At 41.7% G+C, this 20,108-nt stretch overlaps 1 protein-coding gene across 2 annotated transcripts in view; it reads left to right on the top strand.

Annotated features, from left to right (window-relative positions):
* LOC309553391 (potassium channel subfamily T member 2-like) overlaps positions 1-20,108 on the top strand; it is a 422,810-nt gene that overhangs the window by 165,047 nt on the left and 237,655 nt on the right. For both annotated transcript variants that reach the window (XM_082254566.1, XM_082254567.1), the window contains exons 2-5: positions 6,882-6,961; positions 7,904-8,006; positions 14,638-14,685; positions 19,316-19,364. In XM_082254566.1, the coding sequence (XP_082110692.1) occupies positions 6,882-6,961; positions 7,904-8,006; positions 14,638-14,685; positions 19,316-19,364 (280 nt within the window). The remainder of the gene's footprint in view (positions 1-6,881; positions 6,962-7,903; positions 8,007-14,637; positions 14,686-19,315; positions 19,365-20,108) is intronic.

Genomic DNA, 20,108 nt, shown 5'->3' with positions numbered 1-20,108 from the left:
CAGAAAAATTTCTGCAGCATTGAGTTGCATGAATGAGCACAGTGGCTTCCATCATCTGTAAATGGAAGAAGTTTGGAACCACCAGGACACTTCCTAGAGCAGGCCGCCCAGCCAAACTGAGCGATCGGGGGAGAAGGGCCATAGTCAGGGAGGTGACCCAATAGTCACTCTGACAGGGTTACAGCATTTCTCTGTGGAGAGAGGAGAACCATCCAGAACAACCATCTTTGCAGCACTCCACCAATCAGGCCTGTATGGTAGAGTGGCCAGACTGAAGCCACTCCTCAGTAAAAGGCACATGACAGCCAGCTTGAAGTTTGCCAAAAGGCACCTGAAGGACTCTCAGACTATGAGAAACAAAATTCTCTAGTCTGATGAAACAAAGATCAAACTCTTTGGCCTAATACCATCCCTACAGTGAAGCATGGTGGTGGCAGCATCATGCTGTGGGGATGATTTTTAGCGACAGGAACTGGGAGACTAGTCAGGATCGAGGGAAAGATGAATGCAGCAATGTATAGAGACATCCTTGATGAAAACCTGCAGCAGAGCGCTCTGGACCACATACTGGGGCGAAGGTTCATCTTCCAACAGGTCACTGACCCCAAGTACACAGCCAAGATAACAAAGGAATGGTTACGGGACAACTCTGTGAATGTCCTTGAGTGGCCCAGCCAGAGCTAACACTTGCACCTGACTGAACATCTCTGGAGAGATCTAAAATTGACTGTGCTCCGACGCTCCCCATCCAACCTAATAGGGCTTGAGAGGTCCTGCAAAGAAGAATGGGAGAAACTGCCCAAAAATAGGTGTGCCAAGCTTGTAGCATCATACTCAAAAAGACTTGAAGCTGTAATTGGTGCCAAAGGTGCTTCAACAAAGTATTGAGCAAAGGCTGTGAAACTTATGCCCAAAGTCACTCGCTAACGAAAAGCAGATGAGTCAGCAGGCCAAATAGTCACTTAAGTCCATGGGAGACAATTGCAGGGGGGTGGTAATCTTGATAGGAGAAAGGACACATACATTCACCAGTAGCTCCTCGATGGGTATTGGGATCCCCTCAAAGGCATATAACAAATAAAAGAGGTCGCCAGATCAGTATAAGCAAGATAAAAAGTGTAATTTATTAAGTATCACTTACATGTATACAAGCTGTAAACTGCACACAGGGCTGGTATAGTTGCTCAGATGAAATTAGTGGTCTCCAAAGCAAGGGACATAAAGACATGGATGAGCAAGTTTGTGGTGGAGGAACTTGTCTGGCCTGCACAGAGTTCTGACATCAACCCGATAGAACACCTTTCGGATAAATTAGACTGTGAGCCAGGCCTTCTCATCCACATCAATGCCTGTTCATGTGCGTGTAAAAGCCAGTTCATGTGCGTGTAAAAGCCAGGTCCATCCACCCCCCCAGGTCCATACAACCCCCCCGGCTAAATCCCTCCCCCAGGTCCATCCATCCCCCAGCTCCATTCAACCACCCCCTCCCCCGGCTAAATCCCTCCCCCCAGGTCCATCCACCCCCCCAGGTCCATCCACCCCAGCTCCATACAACCCCCCCCCAGCTAAATGATCCCTCCCACAGGTACATCCACCCCCCCCAGCTACATCCATCCCAGCTCCATACAACCCCCCCCTGGGCTAAATCCTTCCCCCAGGTCCATCCATCCCCCCCAGCTACATTCACCCTCTTCCCATGCTTGAAATTTCAGACCTCAGATCAGAGGACCTTTGTGTCAGCTCGCTCCCCGGCTCTTCCTCTGTGTACAGGAAAACACAGGAAGGAGGAGGGGCGGGCTCAGTGCACTCCGCTCTCTCTCTCTGCATGGTACAGGGAGCTGAGAAGAGAGAGCAGCTTCTATATTGCTCGTGGCGGTGCGGCTTGGTTCAGCCTCTTCCTTCCATACCGGAGCAGGGCTCTTCTCTGCCAGGACCGCCACTGAGGTGGAGTACTTCTCCTTCCCGCTGGATGATGGAGTAGGCGCCAATCCTGAGGAGGAAGTGAAGTGGGCGGGGATCCGCTTCTGTGTAACACGCCCACCCAGCGCCGCCCGCCCGAAGTCTCTCTGCGTCCCAACGGCTGTCCGTGGGGCATATGCGCAGTAGCGCAATCCCACGGACACAGGGAAACTGGACGCAGAGACACTTGCATTTTATTAATATAGATATATTTTCTTGTGACAACACTGAAGAAATGGCACTTTTCTACAATGTAAAGTAGTGAGTGTACAGCTTGTATAACAGTGTAAATTTGCTGTCCCCTCAAAATACCTCAACACACAGCCATTAATGTCTAAACCGCTGGCATCAAAAGTGAGTACACCCCTAAGTGAAAATGTCCAAATTGGGCCCAAAGTGTCAATATTTTGTGTGGCCACCATTATTTTCCAGCACAGAAGTGTCATTTCTTCAGTGTTGTCACATTAAAAGATAAAATAAAATATTTACAAAAATGTGAGGGGTGTACTCAATTTTGTGAGATACTGTAAATATATATATATATATATACTGTATATACACACACACACATTATACGTACATATGTATATTTTAGTGTATCCTGCCATACAGTCAGTTGAACTAATGCAACATCAATAAAGATTTGAAGTTGTTTGTACAATAAACATGAAAAGATCAATGGTAGGTATATTCTTTTCATGTTTATTGTGGAAACAGCTTCAATCGTACTCTTGAATAGGAAGAGGTTAGCTCTAAGAAATGCGATGAGCGATATCTCCACTCCAATGACTCATTGGCATAAATAGAAATCTTTATTGATGTTGCATTTGTTCATCTGACTGTATGGCACTGGTTATATTAATATATAGACAGTTATTGGGTGTTGGATGGGGAAGATTATAAGTATTAAGGCCAGTGTTAATTGGTTAATTGATGAAAAAATATTCTAGTCGAAGAAGTTAACATTATTTTAGTCTACTAAAATACGACTAAAACTAAAACAATTCAGATGACTAAAATACGATTAAAACTAAAATGGCATTTTAGTCAAAAGACTATGAATAAAACTAAATCGAAATTTGACGTCAAAATTAACATAGATTATATATCACAATGGCTAAACCTGTGTCTGTAGTGCACATTCAAACCTTAAGCCCACGTTCACATTGGTCCGTTTTGGCATACAATTTGATATGTCAAAACGCATTTCAAATGCCGGCAAAGGCACCGTCCAAATCACTGCAACGCCGACTTTGCAGCGCCACACTGATTCCCAAAAGTAGTTTCTGCACTACTTTTGGTGACTTCGGGGGGGCGATTTCAATAGACACCTGTACAGGAACCCGCACAGATGTCTGTGAAAATTGCCCCCGAAGGCGGACTGAAAATGCCAATTTGAAATCGTGTGAGTGCAGCTGAATTTAATCCGGCCTCAGTGTGAACCTAGGCTAATACTATAAATAATAACATGTTTTTAGATTTTTACTCCAGGAGTATATAATGAGTTTGGAAATTCTAAAAAAAATGTTTAAATAATTAATTACAAGTTAACTTGACACATACAATTTTAGTAGACTTAAATGTTTTTAGTTGACTAAAATGTATTGGAGATGTTAGTCACCTAAACAATTCAGATGACTAAAATACGACTAAAACTAAAATGGCATTTTAGTCAAAAGACTATGACTAAAACTAAATTGAAAATTAACACTGATTGAGGATTGAGATCTTAATTTACTAGATTGTATCTGTGAGCATCAAGATTTTAACTTGTTTTGATGGTATTAATAAAAGTCAATGATTTCATGTATCAAGTTGGTTCTGGGTGACTTAAAAGTCTACTATAGATTTACTGTCTGTAATAATGTCATTATTTACTGCAGACGTTTTCAACCAGGGTGCCTTATGGTTTCTTCAGGGGTGCCTTGGCAAAATGCCTAAAAATTGCCCCAAAATTTGTATACAGGTTGGCGTGTGGATGAAGCCTGCCTTTTAGTTATAAAAAGCCACACGTTTTCATTTGGCACCATTACAACTTATCTTGAAGGCACCTTAGCTGAGTGATGGAGAAAAATTGAGGGAGAAGAGAAACATTGGAATACTAGTCAGTACCAGTTTGCAAAAGTGCATTTACTCTGGTAGAATAAATCACCTCTAAAGTGTGTCGTACTTGTGTGGATGCTGCTCTATTATGAAAAACTATTAGATTAGATTTTACATTTTAGAATGGGGTGCCTCAAGACTGACCATAATTTGTAAAGGGTGCCTCCAGACTGTCCATAATTTGTAAAGGGTGCCTTGATTGAAAAAAGGTTGAGAAACACTGATTTACTGGATGTGGTAGACCTAAGACAACAGCCCATCCCCTAAAATAATAAGAGTAAGTGGACATCTCTTCCAATTATTGCACAAAGTTCCATAAAGACATGGTTTAAAGTTTGATGTGGAGGAATTGAGCGGAGTCCTGACCTCAACCCTAATGGACACCTATGAGATAAAATGGAACAGAGATTGTGCCCTAGGTGTTGTCATCCATCATCAGTACCTGGCCTCACAAATGTTATTTTGGGTGAACGGGCAAATTTAGCAAAAGATGCAACCCAAAATATCGTAGAAAACCTTTTCAGAAGAGTGGAGGCTGTTATAGCTGTCAAGTGGGGATGGTGATGGGCTTTATATGTGCATTACTGCAATGTAGTACTGTAAAGAGGACCTGAATGGTTTCTGAAGCATCCCAAACGGATGTAAAATGCAAGCAGAATGAACCTTAAAGCCGAATTTGTCAACCCGCATTAACCATAACTATTTAATAAATTCCATTTCCTTCTTATGCTCAAAACTACTGCGTCTTCTGTGGGCCATATACACTATATTACCAAAAGTATTGGGACGTCTACCTTTACATGCACATGAACTTTAAGGGCATCCCAGTCTTAGTCCAGGGTTCAATATTGAGTTGGCCCACCCTTTGCGGCTATAAGAGCTCCAACTCTTCTGGGAAGGCTGTCCACAAGGTTTAGGAGTGTGTCTATGGGAATGTCTGACCATTCTTTCAGAAGCGCATTTCTGAGGTCAGGCACTGATGTGGATGAGAAAGCCTGGCTCGCAGTCTCCACTCTAATTCATCTCTAAGGTGTTCTATCGGGTTGAGGTCAGGATTCTGTGCAGGCCAGTCAAGTTCTTGCACCCCAAACTCGCTCATCCATGTCTTTATGAACCTTGCCTTGTGCACTGGTCCAAATCATTTGGTGGAGGGAGGATTATGGTGTGGGGTTGTTTTTCAGGGGTTGGGCTTGGCCCCTTATTTCCAGTTAGGGGAAATCTTAATGGGTAAGCATTCCAAGACATTTTGGACAATTTCATGCTCCCAACGTAGTGGGAACAGTTTGGGAATGGCCCCTTCTTCTTCCAACATGACTGCACACCAGTGCACAAAGCAAGGTTCATAAAGACATGGATGAGAGAGTTTGGGATGAATTAGAGCGGAGACTGTGAGCCAGGCCTTCTCATCGAGCCAGGTGCTTCTAGAAGAATGGTCAAACATTTCCATAAACACACTCCGAAACCTTGTGGACAGCCCATTCCCAATAGGACAGCCCATTCTCTTCCCAGAAGAGTTAAAGTTGTTTCCATAGACGCATTCCTAAACCTTGTGGACAGCCTTCCCAGAAGAGTTGAAGCTGTTACAATTGCAAAGGGTGGGACAACTCAATATTGAACCCTACAGACTAAGACTGGGATGCCAATAAAGTTTATCTGTGTGTAAAGGCCGTTGTCCTGATTCTTTTAGTAATATAGTGTGTTTTCTTCAAGGTCCTTTTTTCATGTGTGTTTAAATGACCAAAAAAAAAACCCCCGGCTCATAGCTCCTTTAACACGAATGTTTGGCCTGGCTGAGCATGTGTGGTTACGCTATAACCAGGGAAACAGTGGGCCACATTATTTTAGGTTTATGGGTCTTGTATGGTGGGTCTCTGTATTTTCTAAGAGGCATAGCTACATTTCTTGGAGAGCGTCCCTTCTTAAATAATATAATTAATATAACTGAGGGTATTCCATAGAAAAAGCTGTCTTGATACCCCTAATATCCAAAAAGATTCTTGGTTTATTTGATTACTATATGCAGGACAAAACATGTCTTTATTCCATGAAAAGCATGCATTTGGTGTAGCCCTCTTTTGTGGGGGTTTTAGGAAATGGCTCTTCCCAAACCTAACCTGGCTCTAGCCTATGCTGGTTAATGAGCCATAAGCTAAAACTAGCTATAGAATTCCAGACCAGAAGGAACATGGTTAACTAGAATACCAGGAGTTGCATATACACTATATTGCAATAAACAGTTTCACAGATCTAGCTATCTGGCACTGTGCATGTGAGATACTAACAATAGAACACAGACTTGTCTGTCACTAGGATTCAGAAATACACTCAAGGAGCTACAGGCAGCTGCAGTTAAATTATTGGAACATAGGAATCTTTACATAATAGTCTCTGCTTCTGGTCTGGGTGACAATACAACAGCAGTAGCAGCCCCTGAGTGTATAAGGCACTGTGGCTCAGTTCTCTGTCTATCTCTTCACTTCCTCCTTCTGGGGTTTTCAAAGCCCCTCCCCAAGACAGGTGTGATATTAGTAGCAACAGTAAAGGGCAGCAGATCCCTATAAAGGCAAGAAAAAATACATGTTAAAGACGAGAAAATATTCTATAGGAGAGATAAAAGCATGCTTTAGGTAAGAAAAAAAAACTATAGGCAAGACATATATGCTATAGGCCAGAAAAAAACATGTTATAGGCAATAAAAAAAAAAAATTATTTTAGTACACTTTTCACTTATAAGGTCTGGTGTACTGACATTTTTTCTGTAGTTGTGTACATCCAAAAATCTAAATTTTAATAGAGGCTTATTTTTTAATCTTTTCTAGGGTCCTGGTAGAATTTTATGTGAATGAAAACTCCTTCAAAGAGCGACTGAAACTATTTTTTATAAAAAATCAGAGATCAAGTAAGTATTTTATTTCAAACTACCAAAGAGTGTAGAAATAAATGAAGAAATTAGAAACTAAGCAGTCCAGTTTAAGACCTCATCCTTGTTGAAAATAAAACAGTAAGTCAGGTTCCAGTCATTAATTTTAGACATATTGATTTTCTGTCTCCTGGGATTTGCCCAGCCTCGTAAAATACAATGTCAAGCTATAACTATGGCCATAAGAAAGCTGCAAGTCATAATGTGGCTTTGGCTGGATAAACATGAACTAGGGAGAGAAAGTTCTTGGAACAGCTGAACTACATACAGGCATTTTCTACAGAGTTGGAAATATTCTTTGTTCTTTATTGAACAACTGATAATTGATTGGTCTAATTGTATGGGCAAAAAGGCAGTACATCAGGGAGACACAGACAGGAGGAGCCACATGACATGGATTCTTTCCCTACCACCACAAGGTGACACAGACCGGGGGAGCTATGGGGCATGGAGTCTGTGCCTTTCACCAATGGGTGACACCACCCAGAAGGATCTATGTGACATGCAAAAAAGTGCAGGGCTGGCAAAACCAGATCCCGCCTAGATAACCAGACTTTTAAAGGCTCAGCATGGGAGAGCAGACACAATTTATGAATAAAGATACTATGTTTTATAATTTTGTCTGGTCACCCATGCTGAGCCTTTAAAAGTCCAGTTATCTAGGCGTGATCTGGTTTTGCCAGCCCCGCACTTTTTTGCAATCCCTTTTTCGGATGTGGCTTTAGTAGTCAAAATTTTTTGGTCTACGATCTATGTGAAATGGAGTCTGTACCTCCTACCACAGGGTGACATAGGCAGGAAACATGTGGCATGCGATCTGCACTGCAGGGTGAAACATACAGTCAGAGTTATGTGGCATGCAGTCTGTTCCTCCATTAACAGTTTTTTGATACAGAAAGCTCATTAATATTTTTTTTGCAGGTTTAAGGGTCCGACTGTTCAATTTCTCATTGAAGCTGTTGAGTTGCCTGCTCTACATCATAAGAGTATTACTAGATGATCCAAGAGATGGCAAGGGGAACTGGTATGTATTCCTGACTCTCGCTCCAATTACTTTTGTATCCTGGCTGGTATTGTCCCCGACTGGCCAGCAGCAATAGGACTGGTTGGAAATGCAATAATAGGAATATAAGAAAAGGTGCCCACCCTACATAAACCTAATGCCTATACGGTACATCAGGCTTTGGTTTTGCATGAGCTTTCATCTTCACAGTAGGCATAAGTGCATAAAGAGTGAAAAGTCCTCATTGTCCATAACAACGAGATTTTCACTTTCATTGTCCCAAGTACTGTACATGACAGGGAGACTCTTATTGTCTGGTGTATGAAGCAAGACCGATTCATCCTTCAGATACCTTTATGATACAGGTCTGCTCTATTTCTCTCCATGCACCAATCATTACATTTATGAAAAAAAAAAAAACTGAAGGAAAAAGCTGGATGGTTTATCTATTCTATTCTCCTCTGCAGCATCAACATTTTTAATAGTGCAAGCTGGCATACCCTTACTAATGTAGAGGCAATTAGCAAAACTGACTCTTTTGGGTTTAATGCAAACAGTGTTTGTATTTCTGTGAACACAGAGATGTGGCATGATATCAAGTGGCACGACATCCCAATAATACATAGACAAATAAATAAAAAATAGGAAAAATTTTGCATTTTTAAAGGTGCCAAGGAGAACATCAGGAAATTGACTCACGACATTTTGGTTAAAAATGAAACCATTTTATTTAATGCAAACAATAAAATAACACCGTTAAAAACCCATCAAATGGTATGGAACATTGGCACCCCCTAGACACATAATGTTACTATCCCCTGTTAACAGAGCAGATCTCCTAGCATTGGTGTACCAATATCACTGTATTTATAATAAAACATAAATATGGCAAACTCTGCACCGTACAGGGGAATCACCAAAGATCCTGACGTGTTTCGCAGTCCGTTGCTTTCTCGGAAGACGCAATGATACTGGGGAATAAATGTGTATTAATATTTTAAAAAACATATGTAGAATTGCTTCCTTCATGTACAAATCATGTAGTTGTGTATATACAGATACAGCACTATGTGTCTATGACTCACGCTGCATCTTAATTGCGGCTGCAGTGATGGAACCAACAACGTGGGATGGTAAGAGAGCCCACCCCAGGTTAACCCAAGATTAACAAAGAAAATTGACACACATGTAATACAAAAATGTATAAGGTTGTGAGGCAGGCACCCATAGTCCTACTGTAAAAGTACGTGCCACAGAATGCCAATCCGGCTGCCCAGGGTATAAATACTTAAAGTGATGACCCCCGCCATCAAGCGGCAGGAGAAAACAAAAGAAGGAGGTGCGCTGTAGAAGACAACCAGGCATTAACAATGACACAGAAAAAAATAAATTAAAAAAACATCATCCAGACCATATATATATATATATGTGGTACCCACAAATGGGTCCAACCATTTGCAAATGTTGTCTCTTAGCAGACCTACCTCCAAAACTAAAGCCAGCAGCCCATGCCTAAAACACACATAAAGCGATCCCGCAAATGGAACAAGGACCAAAAGGTCCAGAATATATAAATTCTGGGAGAAATGGCGTCCAGGAAATTTTCTCCACCCCCACGCCCTCCATCGCCTCACTGCCACCTTTGGGCATGCATGGCAATGATCAGGTCATACCCACCAATCTCCCGGAGGTCGGTGCAGGCGTGCCTGGGGGGGGGGGGGGGACTTAATTCCCTGGGCACCATTTCTCCCAGAGTTCAGGTTTCCAATTATTGTTTCTCTTACTAGGCTGGGGGGTATCCTGGGGTAGGCTCTCTTACTATCCACTTTGTTTGTTCCATCACCACCACCTCATGGGAATACATTGGGCATCTCTGGTTAAAGTGTAGTGTGAGCCCTACACAGATTGTACTGTATCTGTAAGTACACAGCTCCATGATTTGTATAAGAAAAAAGCAAGTCTTAACTTTGCACATATGATTTTAAAATACACATTTATTTCCCAGTATCATTGGGTCTCCTGAGGAAGCAACAGACTGCAAAACATGTTGGAACCTTTGGTGATTGCCCTGTACAGTACACAGCTGCAATACCTCATTTTCACATAGAGTACTTCTGCATTAGCCTTAGTTATGTTTTAATATAAATACAGTGATAGTGGTACACCAATGATAGGAGGTTTGCTCTGTTAACAGGGGAAAGTAACCTTATGTGTCTAGGGGGATGTCAATGTTCCATACCATATGATGGGTTTTTAATGGTGCGATTTTAATGCTTGTATAAAAAAAAAGGTTTCATTTTTAACAAAAATGTTGTGAGTCTATTTCCTGAGGTTCTGTTTGGCACCCTAAAAACCCTCAGTTTTTCCTTTTTTCCTAATGTTTGTATTTCATCCAGGCTGAATTCTATCAATGTCTCCCAATATGCCAGATGAACTGTTGCAGTTTAAAAAGTACCATTCTAAGGGCTTACCAGAATACCAGAATGACGCTTGTGGGCCAAATATGTGGGGTGGCAGGGTTAGAAGGGCAGCACCAAGCCTCAACATTTACAAACTGTAGCTCTCTCCCCCGAAGGGTCAGTTGAGAGTATGTTGGGAGACATTGAATTCTATCAATGTCTCCCAATATGCCAGATGAACTGTTGCAGTTTAAAAAGTACCATTGTAATGGCTTACCAGAATGACACTTGTGGGCCAAATATGTGGGGTGGCAGGGTTAGAAGGGTAGCACCAAGCCTCAACATTTACAAACGGTAGCTCTCTCCCCGGAGGGTCAGTTGAGAGTATGTCAAGGCACCCCTTGCTAGTATCGAGGCTGCCAGTGACCAGCACAGTTCCTTGCACTCCAATAATACAGGCTCAGTCGAGGGCAGTGATGGCAAACCTTGGCATCCCAGATGTTTTTGAACTACATTTCCAATGATGCTCATGCACTCGGCACTGTTGTTGAGCATCATGGGAAATGTAGTTCCAAAACATCTGGGGTGCCAAGGTTCGCCATCGCCGGTCTAGGGCATGCCTTTTTAGAATTTACTGCTGAGTAACTATAAACAGGAGAGGGGTTCAGGAAACTCCAAACAATAACAGAAATAACAGGGGGTACTTACTCGCTAATTTTCTGTAAACAGCTTTCCCTGGAGATAACAGGGGTTGGCCAGTATATTTAGGACTCTATAACAGCAATCCAGTTACATATAGCAACTTCTGGCATTTAGTTCCCTTCTAGCACCTACATACCCATGAGTCCACAGAAAGGTCTGTACTCTCAATGTCCCAGGGGCAGCAGTTCCAGGAGAACTAGAACTCTCATGATAAATATTCATATTGAACATTTGACTCTCCCTGCCCTATATGTATCTCTATTTATTAATTCTCCCAGGAGCAGGTAGGAGAAAATGAACACCCAGCTAGGAAACCATGACCAGACAAAAACAATAGACTACTGCTCTACTGATTGCAGTGAAGCCGAAAACGAAATGTACCCTAGCAGCCTAACTAGAGGAGGGCACTACACAAACTGTGAACATTTTTTCTTTTTTCCTAATCTGACCACTTGTGGACATTTTTCAATAATTCACTAAGAGAACTGTGAAGGGAAGGGGTTTTTGAGGATGCTGAGAGAAGTTAGATATAAACCCATGTAGTTTTTCTCTTGTTTGGTGCTCTTCAAGGTTAAATAGCAGCTCCTCACATTACACAAACTTCATGCTGCTTCCAATAGAACATTCAAGAATTAGAATTTTCTAAAATAATCACATGGCACAAGGGGCAGAGCTTGTACAAAAGGTTGTTATCATTTGGCAGCTTTGTATCTGAATAGGGCCCTGGTCATTCCCATGTGTGTCGTCTCGGCCCTTCCAGTCATAGGTAGTTCCCATATTTCAGTATCGGTGGTGTAACTTCAGCTCATAGGGCTAATGCGTTCTGGATGGCTTACCTAGTTTCCTGTTAAGTGACAAGACCACAAACCAAAAGTGCACAATAATGATGGAGGTAACATTTATTATTAAACAAAATTATGTATGAAAAGACATTGACATGATCACATAAAAGCTACTTTGTAGAAGAAACCCCCCAAAAATTAAATTTATATCCAGCCTGTTGTTTTCGTTGTACAAATTTCTGAAGAATTGATAACATTATGTAGTGGGTACTTAGCAAATGTTCTATTCCACGCAGCCTGTAGGGAACCGGCATGGTCTCCTGGGTCCTCTTCTTCAGTCGGGTTCCTTGTTTGATGACTGTAGAATGATTAACACTAACTGTTCTTTAAAGAGAAAGTAAATTGTATTTTAATTGAGGGCATATTTTGAGTCATTACTGCCGAATTTACCTTACAGTCATGTTTGATGTGACTTTCACATTATTTGCTGCTGTATTAAATGTAGAGGTAGATATGGTCACTAAAGGCTGGTAAATTAACCAATGCTATATATAAATGGGAGCAAGAACGCAAATGTAAGGGGGAGGAGGGAAAACAACTTGCTCACCCGGCGCTTAAACAATAAATAGCATGAATATAAAAGCAGCTGCTATAAAAACAAACAGAATAAATATAGGTGTATACACTAGGTGAAGGAGCTGATAGCTACACCATAAATGACACACTAGCAGTGCTGAATCATATGTCCCAACATATAATCATAAAATCAAAGTAGAAAACTGTAAATGGGAAAAAAAAAAAGTCCATATATAGAGTTCATGCACTGTGCCCCAATGTCCTCTAAAGATGACAGTCCAAACATTCTAGATCCTCAAGCGATCATCACACAAAGGGACCCTTCACCTCACCACGGTGCTCACCCCCTTGGATGTGAACTCACCAGATAATCAATATATATAAGCCTAGAATACTGCCGTTAACAGGACGATATCAGACCATCTGACCACCTCGAGACTCTGGATGAGGAACCAAACTCCACCAGAAATGACTTGGTGTATCTCAAAAAGCCTAACGACCATTGCTGACACGAACATCCGGGTCCGGCGTCTGACGTAGGCGTCCTTCGTGACCACGTGAACACGCCCTGATGTGTTTCGTCAGCAAGTGACTTCAACAGAGGGCCTTGCTGACGAAACGCGTCAGGGCGTGGTCATGCGGTCACGTCAGACGCCGGACCCGGATGTTCGTGTCAGCTAGGTACCGAGCGGCGAGCAAATAGTACGGGGATCGGCTGCAGTACGCAGGTTATCCTTCTTCCATGTTTATGCTTTATATGCTGAATTTTGTTGTAAGTGCAATTGCTTCAGGGGTATGTTCTTTTGGGGAAAATAAAAGGTTCCATTTAAGCAGTATCACGCTATGAGACCTTATTATTATTCTTTCATGCACCACGATCTATCGATTGGCCCCATGTGAGATCATCCCATCCAATGGTCGTTAGGCTTTTTGAGATACACCAAGTCATTTCTGGTGGAGTTTGGTTCCTCATCCAGAGTCTCGAGGTGTTCGGATGGTCTGATATCGTCCTGTTAACGGCAGTATTCTAGGCTTATATATATCGATTATCGAGTTCACATCCAAGGGGGTGAGCACCGTGGTGAGGTGAAGAGTCCCTTTGTGTGATGATCGCTTGAGGATCTAGACTGTTTGGACATTGTGGCACAGTGCATGAACTCTATATATGGACCTTTTTTTTGTTTCCCATTTACAGTTTTCTACTTTGATTTTATGATTATATGTTGGGACATATGATTCAGCGCTGCTAGTGTGTCATTTATGGTGTAGCTATCAGCTCCTTCACCTAGTGTATACACCTATATTTAACCAATGCTATATGTTCAGCATGTATCTATTCACATCCATGCATGCCAATCAAAGTACATCTGTGATGAGGGAACAAAAGAACTGCCATAGGGGAACTTCTAAATACCTTTATTGCATGGCGGTATCATTCCTTGATTTTTCCTGGGATCAAACTCAGGACAAGCAGGAAATAAGAATCTGTATACTTATTCCAGGTCATTGGCTCATTGAAGCCAAAGCAAAAACATGACTAGTATTTCTAAAGGGGTGGTCAGCAATGGAAACCCTTATTTTTCTTTTATGATAGATATCCTTTAATGAGTTTAGTTGCTATGGGTGGGTAAGGGTTGTTTCTCCTTTATTGACTTCTGCTAGTTCCCAACTGCATTTTTTTCATTTTCTGCCCTGACCCTACACCTTTTCATCTTTGATTCTCCACCTCTGCCTTTGGTTCTAATGCCCTGGTTTACCTGGCCTTTTAATTTTCCCCATGTCTTACTCTTACCAATTTCTTCTCTAGCCATTTGCTACCATAGCGGACTCTCTACTTTGATCTTCCCCCCAGTCTTAGCCCTTGATGTTGGCACCTTGAAAAGGCTAATTTGGTATATTTATCTGGTCCATAAAACCTGGGGCCGCTGAGTGCCAGTAGACGAAAAAAATATGCGTAAAAGCAAAGATCATTGTAGGGTGGCCATCGTCCCTGGTCATAGTCTGACCCCTACTAAAATGAACCTTTTAGCAGGCATGCATCTCCTACCATACACCCACATATAATATACAGTATATGCATATCTTTCTCACTTAGCCTTTTTGTATTCCATTCATCTATTGCTCACATGAAACTTTCTTGTTTACAATGTGCATTTTTTAAATTGCTCATCAATCTTTATTTTTTATCTACAGCTGGGAATGTCCAAAACAGAACTATTCTTCACAGCACAAATTTGACTGGTAAGAACCACAATGCCACAGCACAATTAGTGGTTACATGGCATTTACCTAGTGACGAGGTCTCCAAACTTCCAAACTATGGGTCGTAAGCCAAATCTGGCCTGCTGAGGTAATGGAGACTCTGATGTAAGGGGGAATGTGATGGGGACACTGATGTAAGGGGGGTACTGATTTAAGGGGGACTCTGATTTAAGGGAGATACTAATGTAATGGGGTACTCTGATGTAAGGGGGGGGAAATCAATGTAAGGGGGACTTGGATATGATAGAGACTTTGATGTATAGGGGGTTTTAATGGGGACTCTGATGGGAACCATGATATAGGAGCATACATGGGGACCCTAATGTAAAGGGATGGGTGGACCTGTGATGAGCTCAGGTTTTTTTTTCCAATTTCCTTGCCTTGTTTTACTGAGGTTTTTTATTGTTTGCTCTAAATCATATCAAGCTGAATAAAAATACTCAGAGTAAAACATATTCAACTATTGCAACTTGATTGTTTATCTATAAAAATGATTTATTTTTTGACCCGTGAATATTTGTAAAATATGGGATGTGGCCCTCATACTGAAAAGTTTGAAGACCCTGGATCTAGAAGTAGCGAAGACCAGCATTTATAGAACGATTGGTAGTATTTATTTTAGGGAATCTTTGACTTCTCTTTTGTAGTCTTTGTTTATGATGTTAAAGTACGGGCTATTTACAGGTTTATTAGCAAGTACATTTATTTCTAGCCCTCCTCACCTGGGATTCCCGAACCCTCGATGCAGGCAATTTCACAATTACCTTGACTTCAACAAAAGTGATGTGATTTTTCATTCACACTACCCAGAATCTTCTTGTTATCCTCTTACCACCTTAAAATTAGCTGGGTCATAAAGTAGGAGGCTGAACCGGGCTGAATCATGTTAGTTTTCTAATTGCTATTTTTTTTTAGATAGGTAGCAGAGCAGAAGAAAGCAGCAACATGCTTTTAGGTACATTTAACTTGCTTCTGAGATCAGTTTCAGACACATTTGAGTTCTCACCCTTGCGTCTGAATTGAAGTTGACCCCCTTCTGACTGCCGTTGATCTTCTTCTGACCTACAGTTGATCTCCTGACCTGCAGCTGATCTTCTTTTGACCTACAGTTGGTCTTCTTCTGACCTGCAGTTGGCCTTCTGACCTGTAGGTGATCTTCTGACCTGTAGGTGATATTCTGACATGCAGCTGACATCCTTCTTAGCTGCTTTATTTCTGTTGACTTGAATAGACAGCAAAGCATTTATAGTTCAAGTAAAAACCCATTAACACAGGTCCTTTCACAGCTGTCTTAGGAGAAAGCTGCTGAACAAGTAGCCCAGTTTAGCCTCCCTGTAGTGCAGCTTGCTCTTTCAATATTAAGCATGGTACAAATTATAGGTGGAAAAGTCACTTATCTGCTCAGGTTGTAGTTAAGGGTTTTTTTTGTTTCGGATGATGCAGAGGTTTGGGGGGAGGTTACATTGACCTTCAGACTATCAGGGGACAGTCTTGAGGCAGCCCTGCCTAAAGGGTAGGTCCGAGAGACACCGGCGAGCTGCAGAAGGGGCTGATGTCCCCTCCCGCTTCTAAACGCGTTCCAGTAGCTCATAAGCCGCTCAGAATGCTTTCACGAGAAAGCCAGTCGTTGGTTGAAAAAAAAGATACCGGGGTTTTGGCTGATAGCTTCAGCCATAATCCTGGTAAACTCACTGCAGTTTGGCCGCAGCGCAGGTGTAGCGCAGGATACCCACCGTTTTCGTGTGCGTTACCTACTTTCTATCCCATAAACTTCTATTATGTCCTACATTTTTGGTACGTTTTCTGAAAGCACACCAAAAATTTGGGACATAATCGAAGTCTATGGGAAACCTCAGGAAACGCACATGAAAACTGCGAGTACCCTGCACTACACCTGCACTGCGGCCAAACTGCAGCAGAACAATGTGCAATTGGAATACAAAATAAAAAGAAGTGCAGCGCTATAATTAACAATACCAATACAGTATATATATATATATATATATATATATATATATATATATATATATATATATATATATATATATATATAACCACATGAAACATAAAGTAATTGAAACCCACATATCTATATGTAGATTACATAAAATAATAGCAATCACCATGCCTGCAATTAACACAACATGTTAGTAAATTACAGGGACATTTGCTGTACCTCACAGAGTTTAGAGGAGTTCATATGCAGCCTCTGAACAGGCTCCTCTCTGTTCTTTCACCTCTCCCCACACTCTGTTCACCTCCCCAGCTTTTCGGGTGAAAAGCGCACCAGTCAGCATCTCCCGGGACCCACTAGAGCGCATCCTAGAAAGCTGTGGGTGCCCCCAACCTGCCATTAGCAACAGGTGACATCATCGGTTGGCAGGATGCAGTCGGGAGGTCTGCACTGCTTCCCGAGTGCCTGTGGCAGCAGGGAGCAAGCTAGAGACAGCAGACCGACACCGCTCCAACAGAGAGGCTTAACTAAATGGCCAGTAGCTGCCTAAGTTGGGGTCATTTTACCGCGGCGCCCCTGGAGACTCTTTGTGGCACCTCAGGGTGCTGCGGAACCCCAGTTAAGAAATGCTGGTCTAAACAATCAAACATTAGAAAAAAGGGTGTATTTACATTGATTATCAAACCACTCCAAGGAATCTTGTAACAATAACATATGACATTTTCTTATATAAATTTATTTCAAAAATATAAATACATACGATTGATCATTTAATGTATTAAAATAGAGGAATTACTGTCAAACAAACAAAATCAGTGACGCGTTTCACACTGCTTCTTCAAGACATTATGCTCACATATGAAAGATATCCAAAATGAAACATCTCACATCTACAATTAAAAAACAATATATAGGAAATATACATGCACAGATACGTATATATTTGCCATGTGTGGGTAAAAACTATCCCCACAAGGGGGGGGTTATGAGAGGGGACCAGCAGTAGGATGGAAGTGGACCACGCGGCTAAAGAAACAATATATGGTTAAAGAAACAACAAAACGCAAGGGGTCTTCAAGACCTTGGAGTGTATTTGGAAAGTATTGGGACACCTGCATTTACACGCACATGAACTTTAATGGCACCCCAGTCTTAGTCCCTAGGGTTCAATATTGAGTTGGCCCACCCTTTGCAGCTATAACAGCTTCAACTCTTCTGGGAATGCTGTCCACATGGTTTAGGAATGTGTCTATGGGAATTTTTGACCATTCTTCCAGAAGGGCATTTGTGTGGTCACTCACTGATGTGAATGAGAAGGCCTGGCTTACAGTCTACGCTCTAATTCATCCCAAAGGGGTTCTGTCAGATTGAGATCAGGACTCTGTGCAGGCCAGTCAAATTCCTTCACCCCAAACTTGCTCATCCATGTCCTTATGGACCTTGATTTGTGCACTGGTCCAAATCATTTGGTAGAGGGGGATTATTGTGTGGGGTTGTTTTTCAGGGGTTGGACTTGGCCCCTTAGTTCCTGTGAAGGGAACTCTTAATGCGTCAGCATACCAAAACATTCTGGACAATTTAATGCTCCCAACTCTTTGGGAACAGTTTGGAGATGGCTCTTTCCTGTTCCAACATGACTGCGCACCAGTGCACAAAGCAAGGTCCATAAAGATGCACTTCTGGAAAATAGTTTTCTGGAAAAATGGTCAAACATTCCCATAGACACACTCCTAAACCTTGCGGGCAGCCTTTCTAGAAGAGTTGAAGCTGTTACACTTGGAAAGGGTGGGCCAACTCAATATTGAAACCTAAAAACTAAGACTGGGATGCCATTAAAGTTCATGTGCGTGTAAAGGCAGGCGTCCCAATACTTTTGACAATATAGTGTATATAGGTAGGTGTAAATAAAGAAAAGTCTCAGGGATAAAGAAATGGATATACATCCATCATATCAATTTTGAGGTGACCAGTCCGAAAAGTAGAATAAAGAATAATAAGGGTCTACTCTGTTATTAAATGAGAATCCATAGCCCCTACAGGAGCCCCACCTTCAAAAATCAAACAGAGATACAACTTACCTACAATGCCACCATCACACAGCCAACCCCCTGGTCTGTAAGCTGCGGTGGGAAAAGAGATAGAGGCACACATTCTTGTGGGTTGGTGACCCCATGGTATAGGTCTGTTTAGATACAGTAACGACACCCACTGCCGCTTTGGCAGCCCTACTTTTGCAATTTTTCTCAATGTTACCTATTTATTAAAAACATATAATGTGAAAATGTCTGAGCATTCACACAGCTATCACAAATAATCCCCATATGCTCATTATGTGTTTATTTACTTTGAACGTCAGCTCCATCTAGTGGCCATAGTTTTGTATTTTCCTGAAATACCTCAATTAAGAAAACACTGCATTATGGACACTAGATGGAGCTGAATATTGCAGGAATTACACATAAGAGACATAATGTGGGGATTATTTTTGACAGTTGTGTGAATGCTTAAGCATTGGCACAACATTTTTTAAAATAAATATTCCCCAATGTTCCACAGACCACTGGATTAGTAACGATTGCATCTTCCCTACAGGTATTAATGTTACTTATATTTTACTTTACACACTTAACAGTATATATTTGTATGTTTTTCTAGGACCCCCATCATTTGGGTGAACAGGCCTGTTCCTTTGTGGGCACTCCAGGTAAACTCAGTTATCATTTCAATTAGCTGTTGTACAGAGATTCACACAGCCCCCTTCTCACCTGTACTACCTAGTGAGCTGAAGACTGTATGTCACTAAACTCTCACCTGCAAATGGGTAGTGTCTGAACTTTGGGCGAATAGCTAAATACCCAGCTGAAATACATTTATGTGAACGGTCCTAAAGTGGACCTAATACAGGAAAGAGGTATAGGTGGCCCTGCCCCACATGTGTGTGATCCTCATAAAAATATATAGTGAATAAATAAAATAAAAATGTCAATAAATGAAAAAAGGTGCTATCTCCTTGAAACAATTCATACATAAGAATATAAGGGATATATTACATACATAATCCAATGGTGGTCAAATATAACAAGCTCCAACACACTATGTCATGTGAATCTAATAATGCAAAAAGTGCTCTCAGTGCAAAAATGTGCAAACAAATGCAATACACAAATTATCACATCAATATCATAATCCAAAAAAATTCTTGAGTCCTTTTAGGATAATAAAATAAGTGCAAAAAAGTGCAATAACAGTCTCTGATGGTGAAATACAAAGGTGAATCCACTCGTGCTACCCCCCCTCAGGTCCGCACCTACAGGGGTCACAGACACCAACAGGTAACTGGAACATGATATATCTCCTTCTCCACCTCAGTATGTCAGGTCACTGGGGGGGCTCCCATCACAGGGTATGCCGATGACTGCTCCTGATGACGCCATTCTGACGAAACGTG

Source organism: Pelophylax lessonae, assembly GCF_965119305.1.
Source record: "Pelophylax lessonae genome assembly, chromosome: 4".
NCBI classification, from domain to species: domain Eukaryota; kingdom Metazoa; phylum Chordata; class Amphibia; order Anura; family Ranidae; genus Pelophylax; species Pelophylax lessonae.
The sequence above is the reverse complement of the archived record's forward strand: the minus strand, read 5'-3'. Positions and strand labels throughout refer to the sequence as shown.